Here is a 21,116-nt window from a genome sequence, read left to right as displayed (position 1 = left end):
GAAGAAAACTTAATTTTAGAATATGAATGGAATAGTACTCTATTTTTTAAAAATAATATAGCATACCATTTAGTTTGAAGGGTTTGTTTTAGAATTTATATGTTGAATGTTCTATACTTAGGTAATTGAAACCCAAAGTAGCAAATGTTTTTCTGTTTCTGAATTTATCACTCAGTTATTTGTGTGTTTAGTAGGAGAGAAAAATGTATGTAGTGTTATTGCAGTTTATAAACTAATATTGGAAACTAAGGGAAAATATTAGAAATGTTGGAACTTATGTGTGAGTAATAGTATTTTAGTTTTAGTTGCTATATACTTTGATTTCATTTCACTTGTGAAAGGTGTCCTTTTTGCTTATCTTCTTATTTTAGATTGATTTGGGCGAAAGACCTGTTGTTCAAAGGAGAGAGCCAGTATCATTGGAAGAATGGACTAAGAACGTTGATTCTGAAGGAAGAATTTTAAATGTAGATAATATGAAGCAGATGATATTTAGAGGGGTAATTACTTTAGTATTTTAAATTGTTGGTATTTAAGTTTTCTTTTTTCTTTGAAATGTTGGAGAGATGAACTCCATTTTGATGAATGATATTTTCAAATCCCTGTAGGACAGAGTGAAGTGCTTGTGATGTCCTTGAGGGTTGGGTTGGAGGGATATACTGTTAAGCCTGTGGAAAGGCACTCTTTCTTACTTGGAAGTTCTGTGGGTGATATGAAGAAGGTGGTGTGTTTCTCTGTGGTAGCTGCCTTTTCCTGTAGGGTTTGGGTTTAGGAAGACTAATCAGTTCCACTGTCAGCTGTACAGTCTCCTGTATACTCTTCATTGTTTATGTTTTCTGGCAGCTGCTTACATCTTTAGAATCTCAAAGTCAAAAACAAGGTAGTATTCACTGAATTGAGCTATTTTCATATATATACGTACCTTGGAGATATTGTGGATGCGTTCTAGACTGCTGCAGTAAAGTGAATATTGTAGATAAGCAAGTCAAATTTTTTGATTTCCCAGTGCATATAAAAATTACACTTATGCTGTGTACTGTATTTAGTTGATTAATTGTTCAACAGTGTCATGTCTAAGGAAAAATGTACATATTTTAATTAAAAAAATACAAAACAAAAAGATTTAATAACAGTAACATCAGAGATCACTGATCACAAATCACCATAACAAATAATAATGAAACAGCTTGAAATATTGCAAGAACTACCAGATTGCAACTCAGAGACATGAAATGACAAATGCTGTTAAAAAATTATTGCACAGATTTGTTTGACACAGGCTTGTCACAGATGTTTAATTGAATTAAAAAATGCAATATTTGAGAAATGCAGTGAAACAAAGTGCAGTAAAATGAGATATGCCTGTATAAAACTATCTCTTAATCATTAGTTTTTCTGTTTATATGCAAGTTTTGTAAGATAAAATATTGCATTCATTTTTTACAAGTGTGTTTAATATGCATATTTTCTTCAGGGACTTAGTCATGTATTGAGAAAACAAGCATGGAAATTTCTTCTGGGTTATTTTCCTTGGGACAGTACCAAAGAGGAAAGAACTCAGTTACAAAAACAAAAGACGTAAGTAATGGTCTTTTGTATGCTTACTTAAGAAACCCAAGTAACTTACCCATATAAAGTGTAATATACTGGGATATGGGAGTATGTTCTTATTTTCATTTTTTTAATTTAAACATTATGAGTGCAGTGCTGCTGCTGCTGTGAAGTCGCTTCAGTCATTTCCGACTCTGGGCAACCCCATAGACAGCAGCCCATCAGGCTCCCCCGATCCTGGGATTCTTCAGGCAAGGACACTGGAATGGGTTGCCATTTCCTTCTCCAGTGCATGAAAGTGAAAAGTGAAAGTGAAGTCGCTCAGTCGCGTCTGACTCCTAGCGATTCCATGGACTGCAGCCTACCAGGCTCCTCCATCCATGGGATTTTCCAGGCAAGAGTACTAGAGTGGGTTGTCATTGCCTTCTCTGTTATGAGTGCAGTAGTTAATTTCAAACCAGAAATGCTTATTAGAGAGATTTTATTGCAATTACATTGGTGAATATATTGAAAGATGGTTAAAAAAATTCTAGTTCCTTTGTATCTACATTTTAAACATACTTAGATATAGATTTTTAAATATATCTCATTTATCTTGATTCATTTTTATAGTTTATTATGAAATTATAAAAATGGTTCATTAGAGTATTTGCTATTTAGGTTAATTGCATTTAAATTATTTTCCTGGTGCTCTTATAAACTGGTCTTTGATTCTTTTTTTGGGAAGTGTGTTTCTAAGTAATTAAAACTTAATTAGGAAAAAACTTAAAAAGAAACACAGACCAACTGTCCAGTTTGACTTATTCCCAGTTCGTCAGTCTAACCTTTAATTTAAAGCTCATTTTCAGTCATTATATATATATTCAAAGTCACACAGTCCTTTCTCATCTCAATATGTTTGCCAGAACTTCTTAGACATTTTCACATCAACAAATTTCTGCAGTAAACTGCTTGGAAAATGGCACTCTCATGTTACATTAAAGTAAAAAGAAATTTTTTTTCCTTAGGTTTATATTGGGTTGGCCAAAAAGTTTATATTGGGTTGGCCAAACAAGCTTTTTGGCCAACCGAATATTTGTCATTATTCAGAAACTCTAGTGGTTATAAAGTATTTAATGACAGGAATAAGTTTAGGTCTGATATTAAGGATTTAAATAATGTTTCCTTAAAATCTCATGTAAATTAATCATGTAGTTTAAACAAAGCTTATGACATAAGGTTATTTTCTTTTTCCTTTGTTTTTACTGATTTATTATAACTTGAAACATTCACTGTCATTTGTAAGTTTATATCTCATTAGCATGGCAGCCCACTCCAATACTCTTGCCTGGCAAATTCCATGGACGGGGGAGCCTGGTAGGCTGCAGTCCATGGGGTCGTGAAGAGTCAGACACGACTGAGCGACTTCACTTTCACTTTTCACTTTCATGCATTGGAGAAGGAAATGGCAACCCATTCCAGTGTTCTTGCCTGGAGAATCCCAGGGACGGGGGAGCCTGGTGGGCTGCCGTCTATGGGGTTGCCGAGAGTCGGACACGACTGAAGCGACTTAGCAGCAGCAGCAGCATCATAAATGCTTTGATATATTAGAATTTTTTTTAGGTGTTCAAGTAACTTTTTTTTTTGGTGTAAAATTGTTTTTTATAGTGATGAATACTTCAGAATGAAACTGCAGTGGAAATCTGTCAGCGAGGAACAAGAGAAAAGAAATTCGAGGTTAAGAGATTATAGAAGTCTTATCGGTAATTTTTTCTTAATTTTGGAAATGTTTGAAAGGATTGCATGGAAGTTTTGATGAGATTTAAGAAATGAAGATATATAGTGAGAGTTAGGGCCCAAATAAAAAATCAGAGGCTTGTGGCAAAGATTCTTACCCTGAAAATACCTCAAACCTCCTAGGACAGCCTTTGGAATATGATTTAGGTGCTCTTTCTAGCTGCAAGCCTCTCTCTGGCTCTGTAGCCTTCTGAGGAAACTAACATTGTTGTGAACTTGGGCCAGATAATAAGGTCATAAAGCTGTGTCTTAGAGAGACAAGATGGAGTAGAGGATGCAAAACTTACCTTTCCCCCTAAACACATCAAAAATCTACACGTGGAACAATTTTCACTGAAAACTAACTGGAGACTAGCGAAGAGAGTCCTGCACAGTCAAAGCCGAGAGAAAGATATACATGATATTGAATAGGAAAGGAAGACAAGTGATGAGGTTGGGACTTGTGTCGCTGGGAGAGGACTCAGGAAATTACATGGGTAGAGGTTCTCCTTGGGGACTGAGTGGGTTGAGCCACATACTAGGTACCACAGTCATGGGGTCCAGCACATGAAAAATGAGCCTCCTTGGCTGGTTGGAGGGCGAGTGGGCCTAACAGGAGGCTTGTAGGAAGCCTGAATTCTGCTCTTGAGGAGGGTGCACATACTTACTTGAGGTAGGGTGGAGAGGGTGGATCAAAAGCTAACCACCCTTGTACCGTCCTGGCCTGAGCTAAACAGACACTCTGTAGTCCTGTTTGGGAGACAGGCTGTGAGATACAGAAGCAACTCAGGCGTGAAGCAGCATATGAACAGGGTGGGGGGCACCCATTACAGGCAGAATATCAGAAGCAGTCTGGATCTATGCCCTTTGCAGGACCCGTAGCCCATGCCTCCACACTTGGAGTGCCCAGATTAGCACCTCTTATTCTACCACTGTTCCCACTGGGAGAGGTGTATAGGGTACATACTTAGAGGGAAGAGAACCCACTCAGACTGACCCCTGGGGCTTGTGCTCCAGGAATTTGAGTCCTGACCCTGTCCCTGAAAGGGAGATGACAGCAGAGGGTCAGACAGCAGCTCATAGCCGGCTCTGGCCCTAGCCCCTCCATCTTGAGCCACACCTCCTCCCAAGGTGATAGCTACCATCATGCTCTCAGGGAAAACGTGACCTGTGTTCAGGATGAATCCAGCTTTCCCTCCAAAGCCATGGGCACATGCTGACTGTATAGGGATTTCCCCACATAATGACACCCGTAAGCTGTTTCTCTATGAAATTAGGTAAAGATTAAACAAAACAAGAAGACAGAGGAATTTGTTTCAATTGAAAGAGTAAGAGAAAACCCCTGAAAAAACAGCTAATGAAACAGAAATAAGCAGTTTACCAGATAAAGAATTCAAAGCGTTTTTATGAGTAATAACACAGAAAATAGAAAAAAGAACTGAAAAATACAGACTGAAATGAAAAACACACTGTAAGGAATTAATAGTAGACTGGATGATACAGAGCACATAAATGGTCTGGAAGATAGAATAATGGAAATCATCTAACCAGAACAGCAAAAAGAAAAAAAAAAAGAACAGTGTAAGGGACCACTGGGACAACATGAACTATACCAACATTTGCATTATGGGAGTCCCAGAAGGAGAAGGGGCGGAGGTTGAAAATGTATGACATTTTCCACAAAACTAGAACAGATAATCCTAAAATTAATAATGTAACTGCAGAAGACCCCCAAAATGCCAAAGTAATCTTGAGACAAAAAAAAAGCTGGAGGTATTATGCTTTCTTGACTTCAGACTATACTACAAAGCTACAGTTATGGAAACAGCATGGTACTGAAACAAAAACATACATAAGTCCCAGTGGGACAGAATAGAGAGCCCAGAAACAAACTCACTTACTTACGGTTATTTAATCCACAACAAAGGAGGAAAGAATATATAATGCAGAAAAGATAGTCTCTTCATTAAAGGGTGCTGGGAAAACTGAAGAGCTGTGTATAAAACAGATTAGAACATTTCCTCACACCGTATATAAAAGTATAAACTAAAAATGGATTAAATACCTAAATGTGAGGTGTGAAACCATAAAATTCCTAGAAGAGAACATAGGCAAGGTACTCTTTGACGTAAATCATAGCATTTTTTTTTGGATTTGTCTCCTAAGGCAAAGGAAACTAAAGCAAAAGTAACCAAATGGAACTAATAAAAACTTAAAAGCTATTTCACGGCAAAAGAAACCATTGACAAAATGAAAGCCTGTTTCTGGATGGGAGAAAATATTTGTAAATGATAGGACCTTTAAATGGTTAGCACCCAAAAATACATAAACGGCTCAAAAAAATCAATTAAAAAATGGACAGAAGACCTGAATAGATACTTTCCAACGAAGACATCCAGATGGCCAACAGGCACATGGGAAGATGCTCAGCAGTACTAACCAGCAGAGAAATGCAAATCAAAACCACAGATACTACCTCATACCTGACAGAAGGCTATCATTTAAAAAGACGACAGATAACTAATGTTGGTGATGTGATTAAAAAGGAATCCTTGTACACTTTTGATGGGAAATGTAAGTTGGTGCGCCACTATAAAAAACAGTATGGAGGGCCTTCAGAATACTAAAAATAGAACTACCATTTAGTGCAGTTCAGTCTCTCAGTCGTGTCCAACTCTTTGCGACCCCATGAATCGCAGCACACCAGGCCTCCCTGTCCATTACCAACTCCCGGAGCCCACCCAAATTCATGTCCATCGAGTCGGTGATTCCATCCAGCCATCTCATCCTCTGTTGTCCCCTTCTCCTCCTTGCCCCAGTCCCCTCCCAGCATCAGAGTCTTTTCCAATGAGTCAACTCTTCGCATGAGGTGGCCAAAGTATTGGAGTTTCAGCTTCAGCATCAGTCCTTCCAAAGAACACCCAGGACTGATCTGCCTTAGAATGGACTGGTTGGATCTCCTTGCAGTCCAAGGGATTCTCAAGAGTCTTTTCCAACACCACAGTTCAAAAGCATCAATTCTTTGGTGCTCAGCTTTCTTCACAGTCCAACTCTCACATCCATACATGACCACTGGAAAAAACCATAGCCTTGACTAGATGGACCTTTGTTGGCAAAGTAATATCTCTGCTTTTGAATATGCTATCTAGGTTGGCCATAACTTTTCTTCCAAGGAGTAAGCGTTTTTTAATTTCATGGTTGCAGTCACCATATGCAGTGATTTTGGAGCCCCCAAAAATAAAGTCTGACACTGTTTCCCCATTTATTTCCCATGAAGTGATGGGACTGGATGCCATGATCTTCATTTTCTGAATGTTGAGCTTTAAGCCAACTTTTTCACTCTCCTCTTTCACTTTTCATCAAGAGGCTCTTTAGTTCCTCTTCACTTTGTGCCATAAGGGTGGTGTCATCTGCTTATCTAAAGTTATTGATATTTCTCCCAGCAGTCTTGATTCCAGCTTGTGCTTCTTCCAGCCCAGCATTTCTCATGATGTACTCTGCATAGAAGTTAAATAAGCAGGGTGACAATATACAGCCTTGACGTACTCCTTTTCCTATTAGGAACCAGTCTGTTCCATGTCCAGTTCTAACTGGCTTCCTGACCTGCATATATGTTTCTCAAGAGGCATGTCAGGTGGTCTGGTATTCCCATCTGTTTCAGAATGTTCCACAGTTTATTGTGATCCACACAGTCAAAGGCTTTGGCATAGTCAGTAAAGCAGAAATGGATGTTTTTCTGGAACTCTCTTGCTTTTTTCGATGATCCAGCGGGTGTTGGCAATTTGATCTCTGGTTCCTCTGCCTTTTCTAAAACCAGCTTGAACATCCGGAAGTTCATGGGTCTTGTATTGCTGAAGCCTGGCTTGGAAAATTTTGAGCATTACTTTACTAGCGTGTGAGATGAGTGTAATTATGTGGTAGTTTGAGCATTATTTGGCATTGCCTTTCTTTGGGATTAGAATGAAAACTGACCTTACTCAGCCATAAAAAAGAATGAATTTCTCCCATTTGCAGTGGTGCGGGTAGACCTAGAGAGTATTATGTATGGTGAAATAAGAGAAAGGTGAAAGATGAATAATCTATTACCTGTTATATATGAAATATAAAAAAAATACAGTGACCCAAATGTGTATGAGAAAACAGAAACGGAATAATAGATGTAGAAAACAAACTCGTGGTTATCAGTGGGAAGAGGGAAGAGGGATGGGCCAAGATAGGAGTACGGTGTTAAGAGATACACACTACTATGCATAAGATAGATAAGCAAAAGGATATATTGTACAGTACAGAGAAATGTGGCTGTTATCCTGTAGTAATTTTAAATGGAGTATAATATATAAAAATATTATCACTATGTTACATACCTGAAACTAATACTGTAAGTCAATTATAGTTTAAAAAAAGAGAGAAATCAGAATGGAAAATGTTTTAAAATGTGTATTTAATATTCTTGGTTGTCTCTTCCAATAGGAATATGAGTGCAGCCAGTATAAGTACTAATATATTTTGAGTTCCAAAAATGAATTAAAGAAATATTTAACTTTATTTGCTTGTTAATTTCATTAAAAAATGATCGTATTCCTCCTTACAGAAATACCTTGTTTATTATAGAAAAATTAGAAACTATAGATGAGCCTAAGAGAATGAAATAAAAATCTTGTTTCTGTCATTCAAAGAAAACAGCAATGGTTAAGAGGCTTTGGCTTATATCCTTCAAGACCTTCTTTAATTATACATATATTTTATTTTTTAATCAAATAAATGACTCCAGATAGTAAATCTTTATCAGTATTTAAGAACTGCATAACTTCATCTGGGAATATTTATTCTCTGAAGAAGAGATACTCGATAGAATTTTACATTAAAAGAATTACTTTTACCAAAGAGTTACTGGATTGTCTGGCTCTTATGATAAAGGCCAGGTTGGTATAAGTTACTGAAGGTGTGCATAGTCACTGTTATACATGTTTACCTGAAAAGTTCAGCTCATAACTTCCATTTTACAGATAAAGAAAACTGAAGCATTGAGAGCATAAATGTCATATAGTTAATAAGAGCAGTACCCAGTTTTAATGCTTACTGTTTGTTGCATGGCCTCTATATAATTTTAGGATAGTTTTTGATAGTAGTGAAACTTACTTGTAAAATTCTTATATTTGGTTTTGTATATCTGTAAGCTTTATAAATAAAGATTTGAGGGATGCTTTTGACCACCATGATCATCACTATCATCCCATGAAAGAAAAATTTGTCTAAATCATAGGAATCCCAGCATAAAAGACTGATTTGGCAGCTTTTGTAGACATAAAGACAAATGCTGAGATCTTTGTTTGATTGGAAAAAATCTTTATTTTCCTGAAAAATAAATTAGACCAGAGGAAACCACATCCTTCCTGTGGTTAAGGCGAAAGTTTGGAGATCTTGAGGAATGGGGTTATCTGAAGTTTCCACCTGAAGCCTCCTGCTATTTTCTGTTTCAGTAGGAAAACGATAATGTACTGTTCCTTCCTGCTTAGAAACATTGGGAGTGAAAGGGATCTTAGAGAAAAACCAACCCAGTGTTTTAAGCCCTTTCCTTCCACATGCCGTCCTTTCTTCCCTTTGTCAAGCAGCAGCAGTGATGACTGATCTTCTCACTCTTTCCTGTGTCCTGTTTTCAGTTTCCATGAAATTGAAAGAAAAATTTAGATGTTTTAAATGCCTGCTATGTAATTTGAATTGAGACAGAATTTACTGTAATTTTCTCATTTTTAGCAGATTATGAAATTGAAGCTCAGAAAAGGTTAGTAAATTATCTTAAGTCATCTATCTGGATCGTTCCATAGCATAGACTCTTTCCTAATCAGATCTTTCAACTGTACTGTGCTTTTTACAAATACAAGTATATAATCATTTGTTTAAAAGCATTTTTTTTCCTGTCATACATTTTCCCAAAAATATTCCTTAGGACTTTAGAAAAACTTAGCAAAAGCTCTTTCTTATTGTTTGATATAAATTTTCTGTAATTATTATTTTTTAAATTTATTTTTGTTGCACTGGGTCTTCGGTGCTGTGCATGGGCTCTTTCTAGTTGTGCAGAGTTGGGGCTCTTCTCTGTTGTGGTGTGTGGGCTTCTCACTGTGCTGGCTTGTCTGGTCGCCGAGTACAGGCTCTAGGTGGACGGGCTTCCATAGTTGGCGGCTCTTGGGCTTTAGAGCATGAACTCGGTAGATGTGGCACAGAGCTGCTCTGCGACATGTGCGATCCTCCTGGACCAGAGATCAAACCTGTGTTCCTGCAAACCTGTGTTCCTGAATTGGAAAGTGGATTCATAACCACTTGACCACCAGGGAAGCCCTGAATTCTCTGTATTAAAAAAAAAAATGCAGATAAGGCCTGTAGGCCTTGTGGATCATGCCAAGAAGGTGACTTTTATTTTAAATATGAAGGGGAACTGTTGAAGTATTTGAAGTAAAACCCTATTTATATTTTAAAGTCATTTTTTCTGCTGTATGTAAATTGGATTGAATCAAGATAAGAGTAGGAACAAGGAGACCACTTAGTAGGAATGACTCCAAAACAAGAGATGGTGGTGGTGGAGATGTAGAGAGGTAGATTGATACAGGTTATATTTTGTGATAGAATTGGTAAGACTTTGTGAGAAATTAGGGATGGGACTATGTTTCTTGGCTCGAGAAATTGATCATTTGGTGGTGCTACTTAGTGAGATGCATGGAGTATCAGTTCAGTTCAGTCGCTCAGTCGTGTCTGACTCTGTAATCCCATGAACCGCAGCACGCCAGGCCTCCCTGTCCATCACCAACTCCCAGAGCTTACTCAAACTCCTGTCCATCGAGTCGGTGATGCCATCCAACCATCTCATCCTCTGTCGTCCCCTTCTCCCACTTTCAATCTTTCCCAGCGTCAGGGTCTTTTCAAATGAGTCACCTCTTTGCATGAGGTAGCCAAAGTATTGGAGTTTCAGCTTCAACATCAGTCTTTCCAATGAACACCCAGGACTGATCTCCTTTAAGATGGACTGGTTGGATCTCCTTGCAGTCCAAGGGACTCTCAAGAGTCTTCTCCAACACCACAGTTCTTTGGCATGAAGCTTTCTTTATAGTCCAATTCTCACATCCATACATGACTACTGGAAAAACCATAGCTTTGACTAGACGGACCTTGGTTGGCAAAGTACAGTGTTGTTGTTGGCATGGAGTATAGTGAAATTGGACTAGATGTTACGTATATATCTTAAGGTAGGATGTACAAATGGAATGTCAAGTGGCAGTAATCTGCAGTAGTCTGGGTAGGTTATATAAATTTGGTTATTATTAATGTAAATATCCATGGTAATAGATGATATCACCTAGGGAAAAAAGAGAGGCAGGAATATGAGTCTCTAGACTCATATTGTTTCCTAACTTTGACTGCATGTTATAATCACCAAGGGTCTTTTTAGAAATCATATTATTTTAGACAATCATATATTCATTCATTTAATATCTACTTAGTGCCTATTACTAGTGTGTGAGATAAGTGCAGTTATGGGGTAGTTTGAGCATTCTTTGGCATTGCCTTTCTTTGGGATTGGAATGAAAACTGACCATTTCCAGTCCTGTGGCTACTGTTACTGCTGCTGCTAAGTCACTTCAGTCATGTCCGACTCTGTGCGACCCCATAGATGGCAGCCCAACAGGCTCCCCCGTCCCTGGGATTCTGTTTTCCAAATGTGCTGGCATATTGAGTGCAGCACTTTCACAGTATCATCTTTTAGGATTTGAAATAGCTCAACTGGAATTCCATCACCTCCACTAGCTTTGTTCATAGTGATGCTTCCTAAGGCCCACTTGACTTCACATTCCAGGTTGTCTGGCTCTAGGTGAGTGATCATACCATCGTGATTATATTGGTCGTGAAGATCTTTTTTGTACCGTTCTTCTGTGTATTCTTGCCACCTCTTCTTTATATCTTCTGCTTCTGTTAGGTCCATACCATTTCTGTCCTTTATTGAACCCATCTTTGCATGAAATGTTTCCTTGGTATCTCTATTTTCTTGAAGACATCTCTAATCTTTCCCATTCTGTTGTTTTCCTCTATTTCTTTACGTTGATTCTGAGGAAGGCTTTTTTATCTCTCCTTGCTATTCTTTGGAACTCTGCATTCAAATGGGTATATCTTTCCTTTTCTCCTTTGCTTTTTGCTTCTCTTTTCACAGCTATTTGTAAGGCCTCCTTAGACAGCCATTTTGCCTTTCTTTTCCTTGGGGATGGTCTTGATCCCTGTCTCCTGTACAGTGTCACAAACCTCTGTCCATAGTTCATCAGGCACAATGTCTATGATATCTAGTCCCTTAAATCTATTTCTCACTTCCACTGTATAATCATAAGGGATTTGATTTAGGTCATAGCTGAATGGTCTAGTGGTTTTCCCCACTTTCTTCAATTTCAATCTGAATTTGGCAATAAGGAGCTCATGATCTGAGCCACAGTCAGCTCCCGGTCTTGCTTTTGCTGACTGTATAGAGCTTTTCCATCTTTGACTGCAAAGAATGTAATCAATCTGATTTCGGTGTTGGCCATCTGGTGATGTCCATGTGTAGAGTTATGGCAGAAAGTGAAGAACTAAAGAGCCTCTTGATGAAAGTGAAAGAGGAGAGTGAAAAAGTTGGCTTAAAGCTCAAGATTCAGAAAACTAAGATCATGGCATCTGGTCCCATCACTTCATGGGAAATAGATGGGGAAACAGTGGCTTACTTTATCCTTTTGGGCTCCAAAATCACTGCAGATGGTGATTGCAGCCGTGAAATTAAAAGATGCTTACTTCTTTGGAAGGAAAGTTATGACCAACCTAGACAGCATATTAAAAAGCCAGAGACATTACTTTGCCGGCAAAGGTCCATCTAGTCAAGGGTATGGTTTTTCCAGTAGTCATGTATGGATGTGAGAGTTGGACTGTGAAGAAAGCTGAGCACCGAAGAATTGATGCTTTTGACCGATGGTGTTGGAGAAGACTCTTGAGAGCCCGTTGGACTGCGAGAAGACCCAACCAGTCCATCCTAAAGAAGATCAGTCTTGAGTGTTCATTGGAAGGACTGATGAAGCTGAAACGCCAATACTTTGGCTACCTCATGTGAAGAGCTGACTCATATGATGCTGGGAAAGATTGAAGGCAGGAGAAGAAGGGGACAAAAGAGGATGAGATGGTTGGATGGCATCACTGACTCAATGGACATGGGTTTGGGTGGAGTCCGAGACTTAGTGATGGACAGGGAGGCCTGGCGTGCTGCAGTTCATGGGGTTGCAAAGAGTCAGACACGACTGAACTGAACTGAGTGCCTATTATATATATGAGGTTTTCCTCTAGGCTCTGGGAATTCACCAATGAAAAAAACAGGCAAAATTCCTGTGGGGAAGAGCAGACACTAAACAAGATAAGTAATATATGTTGTTATTAGTGATAAGTGCTGAATGGAAACACAAGTCAGGGAAGATGAAATTTAAGTTGTGATGTCATTGCTTTAACTTGGGTGATGAGAGAAGGGTTTTATTGAGGATGTTATATTTGAATAGAAACTTGAAAGGGGGGATGAGTGAGCCATGCACATATCTAGGTAATGGGCATTCCACGCAGAAAGGAATGACTTGTGTTAGACTTATTTATATACAGGATCGCTGCACTTGGGAAGTACAGCTGGGAGATGTGGTCAGAGTGAGTTGAGGTTTAGAAATTGATGAGGTCATAGTAGAAATGGTGGAGGTGTTGGTACAGATCACATAGAGCCTTGTAGTGCTTTGTAAAGACTTGAACTTTTATTGTGAGGGAAATGGAAAGCCAGTGGAAGATTTTGAGCAGAAGAGTAATGTGATTTGACTTGTTTTAACAAATCACTCTGGCTCCTATCTGGAGAATAGCTTTGAGGGACAGGGTGCAAGTAGAAAGGCCATTTGAGGCAGTCGCTGTAATCTGGATGAGGGAGAGTGGGGCCCAGTGTTTGAGTGAGGCTGGAATAGAGACTGCTGGAAGCCGAGGGTGTGTGCCGTGCAGCTGTCAGGGTGGAGGGCGTTCTGCGCAGAGGGTAGCAGCGTGACCTCCTCGTGTTTGGAGAAGGGCAAGGACAGCAGTGTGGCTCCAGGGGAGGGCATTAGGCAAGGGGTGGAGGGAGTGGGTGGGCGGTCTCAGTGTTGATTTTTACATGTATTTAGGAGGTTTCACAGATACATCAGTGTCAGACAAGAAGAGCACAGACTTAAGAATGACAACAGGTTTTTAAGGTGAATGGAAGTACAGAGTTGCTTTTTTTTTTTTAATTAAAACAGGGATAACTGTGGGAGACACAAGTTTGAAGGGGAATATTTAGAATTTAGTGTTGGACATGTTAAGTTTGAGAGTGCCTATTGGATTTCCTTAAGAGTAGGAAGTGGATATATTATGTGTGGAATTCAGAGGAGAGCTAGGGGCTGGGGATAGAAATTTAGAGATCATCAACATATTGATCAGAGAAGGCAATGGCAACCCACTCCAGTACTCTTGCCTGGAAAATCCCATGGATGGAAGAGCCTGGTAGGCTGCAGTCCATGGGGTCATGAAGAGTCGGACATGACTGAGCGACTTCACTTTCACTTTTCACTTTCATGCATTGGAGAAGGAAATGACAACCCACTCCAGTGTTCTTGCCTGGAGAATCCCAGGGATGGGGAGCCTGATGGGCTTTTGTCGATGGGATCACACAGAGTCGGACACGACTGAAGCGACTTAGCAGTAGCAGCAGCAACATACTGATGGTAGGAGGCTAGATGAAATTACCAAGGGTGTGGATGCATTTAGAGAAGAAGGGGTCTGATAACAGCCCTGAGGCACTTTAACTTGTAGAGAACGCGCTCAGTTGTGTCTGACTGTTTGTGACCCCATGGACTGCACAGTTATGTAGAGTCTTACCAAGACTGCCTCTTGTTAAGTACGTGATTGAAGAAAAGTGAGAGAGTTAGTTGCTCAGTTGTGTCTGACTCTCTGCCATCCCATGGATTGTAGCCCGCCAGGCTCCTCTCTCTGTGAAATTCTCCAGCCCAGAGTACTGGAGTGGGTAGCCATTCCCTTCTCCAGGGGATCTTCTCAACCCAGGGATCGAACCCAGTTCTCCCACATTGCAGTCAGGTTCTTTACCAGCGGAGCCACCAGGGAACAATTAGGAGAAATCAGCAAAAGAGGGTGAGAAAACAACCAGAGAAAAAGGAGAGAAGACGTGAGAGTTTGTCCTGAGGTTAGCTGAAAGCCTTTCAAAGAAGGAGTGACTGGGATGTTAAGTAAGATGAAAACTTGGATTGACTGTTGAGTAGAGTGATAAAGAGATCACTAAAAATTTTGATGGAAAAGGAGTTTTGGTGGAGTGGTGGATGTGACAGCCTGATTGGAGTGAGTTTGAGAGGAAATGGGATGAGAGGACATGGAGACAATATATACAGTTCTTTTAGGAAGTTTTGGTGTACCCAGAAAAAATGGGGCGGCAATTAGAGGGAAGAGTGGGGTTAAGAAAGATTTTTATGATGATAGAAGCCATTGTATGGTTGAATGCCGGATGAAACTAGAGAACGAGGCAAGAATTAACTGGGACCCTATGTTTGAGTAGCCTAGGGCATGGCTTTTATGCGCAAGAGGAGGCATTTAGTTGTAGCTACAATCACGGAAGCTTTGTAGCAATGTGATAGAGGAGGAAGACTAGGGGTACAGAGGCTGCTGTGTGGTTAAAGTAGTAGGAGTCTATGGATTTCTCTTCAGATAACTTTCATTTTCTCACAGATAGGAAGCAAGATCCTCCGAGATAAGGTGTGGCTGGGGGAGGATAACGTACTGGCGGCTTGGGAGAGGAGAAGATGTAAAATAATATGAAAAGAAAGGGAACACATGAGAGAAATAGAGCATGATTGCCAGGCAGGGTCCGCTCGACACTGGTAACGATGAATGTAAAACGGAGCAGTCTGCGTAGTTGTGCTTTTCTTCAGTCTTCGCTGCATCAAGTTGGAGAGTTGGATTTAATGAGGACTTTAAAAAAAATTCAGTGCTCATTTTCTTTCTAGAAACACTTCCCTTGTATCGTTCTTGATACCTTTTTGTTTTCTGCCTGACAGGTCTACTAAATACCCAAGAGGAAAGAAATACAGATAGTTCTTGAGGGCACAAATAATTTTTTACTGTGTTTAAAAACCTGTAAGGGAAGAAATTCTATGTTGCTATTATGACTATGTAAATTGCGCTTGAGTTAATAGAAATAACTTACAATGTGCCTCTTTATCAACCATGATATGAGAATGAAAGCTGTTTTTAAATGAAATTTGACATTTATAGCATGATTTGTTTGGTGTTGCTTTTCCTTGTTTGAACATGTATTCACAGTGTTCTGTAGAGAGGTGCTTATATTTATTGAATCAAGTGTAGTATCTTTTAGCAGAAAGCTAGACTGTTGTCTTTATGATTTTTTAAACACTCTTACAGAATCTAAACTCATGCTATGTTAGATTCTGTTTTGTTGTAAAATACCTCCTCATCTCTTCACAACAGTTAATTGAGAATGTTTTCAGATTATCCCATTTACTGGGGCAGGGATGGGGAAGAGAACAGTTATAACTTTTAAACAAAACTGATTATAGAGTAGGTTAATCACTTTAAATTTCTTTATGTTATTTTTTCTTAATTTACTGAGGGATTCAAGTTTGAGGAATGCCTTTTTAATTGTGTTTCACAGCAATATGCATGTAGTAGGCACCAGTTGAGATACACTCCTGGTGATGTTTCCAGATCTTCTTTTAGTGTCTTAAAATCATTTCCAGAAAAATTTGGATTTTCATTTTTTTCAGAATTAAAATAGATTGCTCATATAAACTGAATAATGTATATATGAGAATACGGAAGTAATTTGTCCTAAAGATGATTACGGAACGTGACAAAGAAATTGATAATACTTCTTATAATGAATGAAGCAATTATGAAAACAAATCTCTTTGATTACACTTGGCTGCATATTAACTTTTTTCATTACTGTTTTCGAATACTACTGCCTATCACATGTATTCATGATTGGCATTTTTATTTTTTTTATTTTTATTTTTTGGCATTTTTATTGCTAACTAATGTGAACTGTTATTACTTGGTGTTGGTTTCAATTAATTAAAAATATTTCCTGCTATTCAATTGAAAGGTTTCTGTTTAGATAAAAATTGAAAAATATTTTAAAATATACCCAAGAGGAGGAGGTGGACTGACTTTGGAAAAAAATGTCAAAATGTTAGCTTTATTGCTTATCTGAAATGGAATTTGATTAACTTTTTCATTAAGTAAAAGCTTAGTAAGAGAGTAAAATTAATAACAAGAAAAATAACTACTTGTATGATACGAGCTTTATAAAAATCTGTTATTCTAAAAGTTTTCAAATATGTGATTTTCTTTCTCAGAAAAAGATGTTAACAGAACAGATCGAACAAACAAGTTTTATGAAGGCCAAGATAATCCAGGGTTGATTTTGCTTCATGACATTTTGATGACCTACTGTATGTATGATTTTGATTTAGGTAAGTTCTCCTCTGATACCTTCATTTAAAAATGTATGTTTAATTTAGAATTTAAATTTCTTAAGCTGCTAGATGTATGTAAAAAGCTCTGTGACCTAGTTTTTACAGGGGTTGTTCTCCTGGGGGCTGGAAATGTAAAAGGCTGTGGTTCCCAGACCGTGCTGCAGAGCGCGCCGGGTCACCGCGGCAAACTGCCGGGACCGGTGTCGGGTGTTCTCCATGTTTGAGGGAGACAGAGGGACATCTGTAGGACACTGCCCTAACTACTAGCTGGGGTTGTTCCGGGTTTCAGCGCTGGATCACCACATTCCTTCCTTCTGATGAAGTTGTGTTTACAAAGGAGAGTTTTTGACTTTGCTGTGATAAGCAAGTACTGTGAGAAAATAGACAAGGATGGTGGCATCCAATTGGATTCCAAAGTTTGAGATGTAGTGTGGTGCCCAGCAGGTCCTAAAGTTCATAGGATATACATATTTATTTAGTTGTTTGCTACTGCTACTGCTAAGTCACTTCAGTCGTGTCCAACTCTGTGTGACCCCATAGATGGCAGCCCACTAGGCTCCTCTGTCCCTGGGATTCTCCAGCAAGAATACTGGAGTGGGTTGCCATTTCCTTCTCCAATGCATGAAAGTGAAAAGTTAAAGTGAAGTCTCTCAGTCATCCCGACTCTTAGCGACTCCATGGACTGGAGCCTACCAGGCTCTTCCGTCCATGGGATTTTCCAGGCAAGAGTACTGGAGTGGGGTGCCATTGCCTTCTCTGTTAGTTGTTTGGATATGTTTAATAAATGGAAATGTTACTAATATTTTTGAACCTGGGATGCCGTGGAAAAAAATTCCTGAGGCGTACTGTGACCTGAGAAAGTTTGGAAACCTTTTTTTGATAGGCTTCCTCCCTTGTGAAGAAAAATGCTGATTTGATAGCATAGATAAGAGGTGCAGATAATTACCTAGGGCATGTGACACTTGACTCTTTTTTCTTGGTTAGTCTGCTTTCTACCAGGAATGGGTTGGAAAGATTGGGGCTGGAGGTTGGATTGGGGCATTGCATGGGAAAAGTGATGCTAAGGGCTAGAAAACCTGAGGAAACAGTATTTTAAGGGACGAGAGGATTTGAACTGTCTTTAAGGGACCAACAAACTCTTAAGCATCCACCTTTAAGTGAGTATAAAGAATGGACAAGTTTCTCAGTTACCTACTGATGTTAGTGACTCCCAAGTAGAGGATAGTGAGGGTGGATGTTTCCAGATTACCTTAATAGAGCTTAAGACTTTCTTTTGGAGAAGGCAATTGGGTATTTGTCGTATTAAACCCAAATGAACCTTGAACTGTGAGTATATTTTCTTCACTGTTTGTATCTATGAACCGAGAATTCTTCTTGGCTTCTTATATGTGGGTTAGGGAAAGATGTAAACCCTTGAGGATCTTGCAGCATCAGCCTCTTATGACAGTAAGTGAATATTACAGATTTCTCTTTAACATGTGAAATGTGCCCAGTCCTGTTGGGTCACACTTATAATGAACCCCAAATTGGATCACTGAAAATACTAGGGACTGGAATGCTTTTCAGGTGACCGAGTATTGTCCTGCTCAATTTTGATTGTATTAGCAGCCTCTTTTAAGAAGTGGATTAATAATCCCAGTTGTATGAATAAAGTTATATTGATTTAGAGAGTGACTCAGGGCTGCGTAAGTAGTAAATACTGGACTGAGGGTAGAGGCCCAGCTCTTTATTTCAGGCTGGCATTTTTAAAAATATGTTTATTTATTTATTTGGCTATTGTGTCATATGGGATCTAGTTAGCTGACCATGGATTGAACCCAGGCTCCCCCTGCTTTGGGAGCGCAGAGTCTCAGCCACTGGACCACCAGGGCTTTTTCCAGGCTGCATTCTTACCTCCACATGTTCAGCACCCCGACCCATTGCCATTTCAGTTTCTGTTAACCGCTGTTGGAAATAGGGCTTTTATCGTAGAGAACAAGAGGCATCCTCTCCAAAGGTAATTGTGAGGTAGGGATTAATGTATATTCTCAGAAGTCGTTCCTGAATGCTCAGTTTTTCCAGACATTGAGTCCCAGACAAGCTATATGGATAAATTGCTGTTTCCATTTGTCTATATTAACCCCACATTCTTAAGTTATCTGAAACATACCCAGGGATTTTATTAAGAACTCTGGCATTGAAAGAAGCCAGGGTAGTTTTCGTAAAGCCCTGGACCAAATTGCTTGCTGTTTGACATGGATTTGAAGTAGCAGACAGTCACGTCTGACTCTTTGCAACTCTGTGGATTGTAGCCTACCATATTCCTCTGTCCATGGAATTTTCTAGGCAGGAATACTAGAGAAGGTTGCCATTTCCTCATCGAGGGGTCTTCCTGACCCAGGGATTTAACCTGCATCTCTTGTGTCTCATGCATTGGGCAGGTGGATGCTCCCCCACCTTCTTGCTATTTACTCACAGTAAAGTAACCTGGGCTGTAAATTTACTCTTGTAGTTGATTTTGTCCTATTGAGTTGTTTGGCTTCTTAGCCCACAGATGAGGTATCGGTATGTTTGCATTTAATACAATCTCATTAGTAGTGAGGAGGAAGGCAAAAACCATCAAAAGCAGACAGAAGACAAACAGTACCAAAAGCAGACAGAAGAACTCAAGGAAGAGTAGCTTTTACTTAGTGTAGACGGTACACCTAAGGTGTTTCTGTGGGAGGTCCCTATTTTTTTTCTACAATGCATGTTTATAATCATGATCCTGAATAAACAACAGAAGGTTAAGTTATACTCAGAATACTTTATGTAAGAAGGCAGGAGTGTGTCCAGTAGAAAAAAAATGATTTCCAACGCTTAAGATTTTTTTTTTTAATTTTATTCTCTAATAACTGAATAAGCTTCAGTTAACCTGGAAAATTGACCTATGAAAAGGTGAAATCTTTCTTTTTTCTTTAAGAATTTGTACATTAGGATGCTGAGTTCATTTCTAACACCTCCCAACTGAAACAACTTTGTTATGAAACTAGGGGCCTTCCTCAGACATTGATTGAGGCGCACATCAGTCAGCACTAGTGCAGAACCGGACCTCACTGAGTGCTCACTTAAACAGCTTTCATCTTTCTTTAATTAAAAGGCACTTGTGCATTAATTCCACCCCCACAACTCATGACATACCCCAAAGAACATCATGTATACAATAAAATAGATTAAAAGCAACAAGAGCATGAAGAATAATTTGACTAGTTGATTTAACTAAAACTTAGAGAAGAAATACAGTACTGATCTGGTATGAAAGCTGAAGACTTGAAGGAATAAATTAGCTTCTTAGAAATTTTTATTCATTATAACTTTATAATAAAACTTGTTTTCCCCCAAAAGAAAGGTGCTTTGTAAATCTTTTGAATAGCACACTTTGAAATAGTTCTATTATAGACTGTAGGTAGTCAGACCCAGTAAAGTGGTACTCTTTTGCACTTTGTTGAATTCAGATAAATTTCCTTCATGCTTTGATTGGTTTAGCCTTTATGTTTGTCATTGCTTTCATTGTGTCATTGCCATGTAGGAAAGTTTTGGTGATAACGGTCTAGTCTTCCTTCTAACCTACTTCTTTTCTTAAGAAAAATGTTGTATTAGCCAGGGAAAGAAAGAAAGAAAAAAGATTGCTTATAAGATATTGGCTTATGTAATTATGGAGACTAACAGGTCCACAGTTTGCCATCTATAAGCTGCAAGCCCAGGAAAGCTAGTGGTGTAGTTTAAAGCCTTCTGAGAGCAGGAGAGCCGTGGTATAGGTCTCATTGCTGAGTCTGAAGGGATGAGAACCAGGAGCACTGAGGGCAGATAGATGTCTCAGGTCAGGCAACCGGGCAGAGAGCAAATTCAGTCTTCCTCCATTTTTTGTTCTATTCAGGCCTCAGTGAATTGGATGATGCCCACTCACATTTCTGAAAGCCATCTGCTTTAATCAGTTCACCAATTCAAGTGCTAATCTCTTCTAGAAAAACCTTTGCAGATACTCCCAGAAATAATGTTTAACCAGACATCTGGGCATCCTGTGGCTCACTCAAGTTGACATACAAGATTCATCATCACAAGTGTGTATTATTTTTTTAAAAAGCATCTGCAATAAATTTGTTTAAATGCTTACATTTAGGTATCACGTCATATGCCATTTTTTCTAGCTCTTTTCTCTAAATGTCTTGGCTACTGCATTGTTCGGCACTGTAATAAGGGACCCCAAATTTGTGTGTGTGTGCGTGCGTGTGTGTGCACTAATGTGCA

General features: G+C 39.1%; 1 protein-coding gene across 2 annotated transcripts in view; it reads left to right on the top strand.

Moving 5' to 3' along the window:
- TBC1D15 (TBC1 domain family member 15) overlaps positions 1-21,116 on the top strand; it is a 76,704-nt gene that overhangs the window by 42,540 nt on the left and 13,048 nt on the right. For both annotated transcript variants that reach the window (XM_025284468.3, XM_006062147.4), the window contains 4 exons: positions 372-500; positions 1,475-1,578; positions 3,199-3,293; positions 16,731-16,847. In XM_025284468.3, the coding sequence (XP_025140253.1) occupies positions 372-500; positions 1,475-1,578; positions 3,199-3,293; positions 16,731-16,847 (445 nt within the window). The remainder of the gene's footprint in view (positions 1-371; positions 501-1,474; positions 1,579-3,198; positions 3,294-16,730; positions 16,848-21,116) is intronic.

This window comes from Bubalus bubalis, chromosome 4 (assembly GCF_019923935.1).
Source record: "Bubalus bubalis isolate 160015118507 breed Murrah chromosome 4, NDDB_SH_1, whole genome shotgun sequence".
NCBI lineage: Eukaryota > Metazoa > Chordata > Mammalia > Artiodactyla > Bovidae > Bubalus > Bubalus bubalis.
Note: the sequence above shows the minus strand (reverse complement) of the source record. Positions and strands in the feature narration are given on the sequence as shown.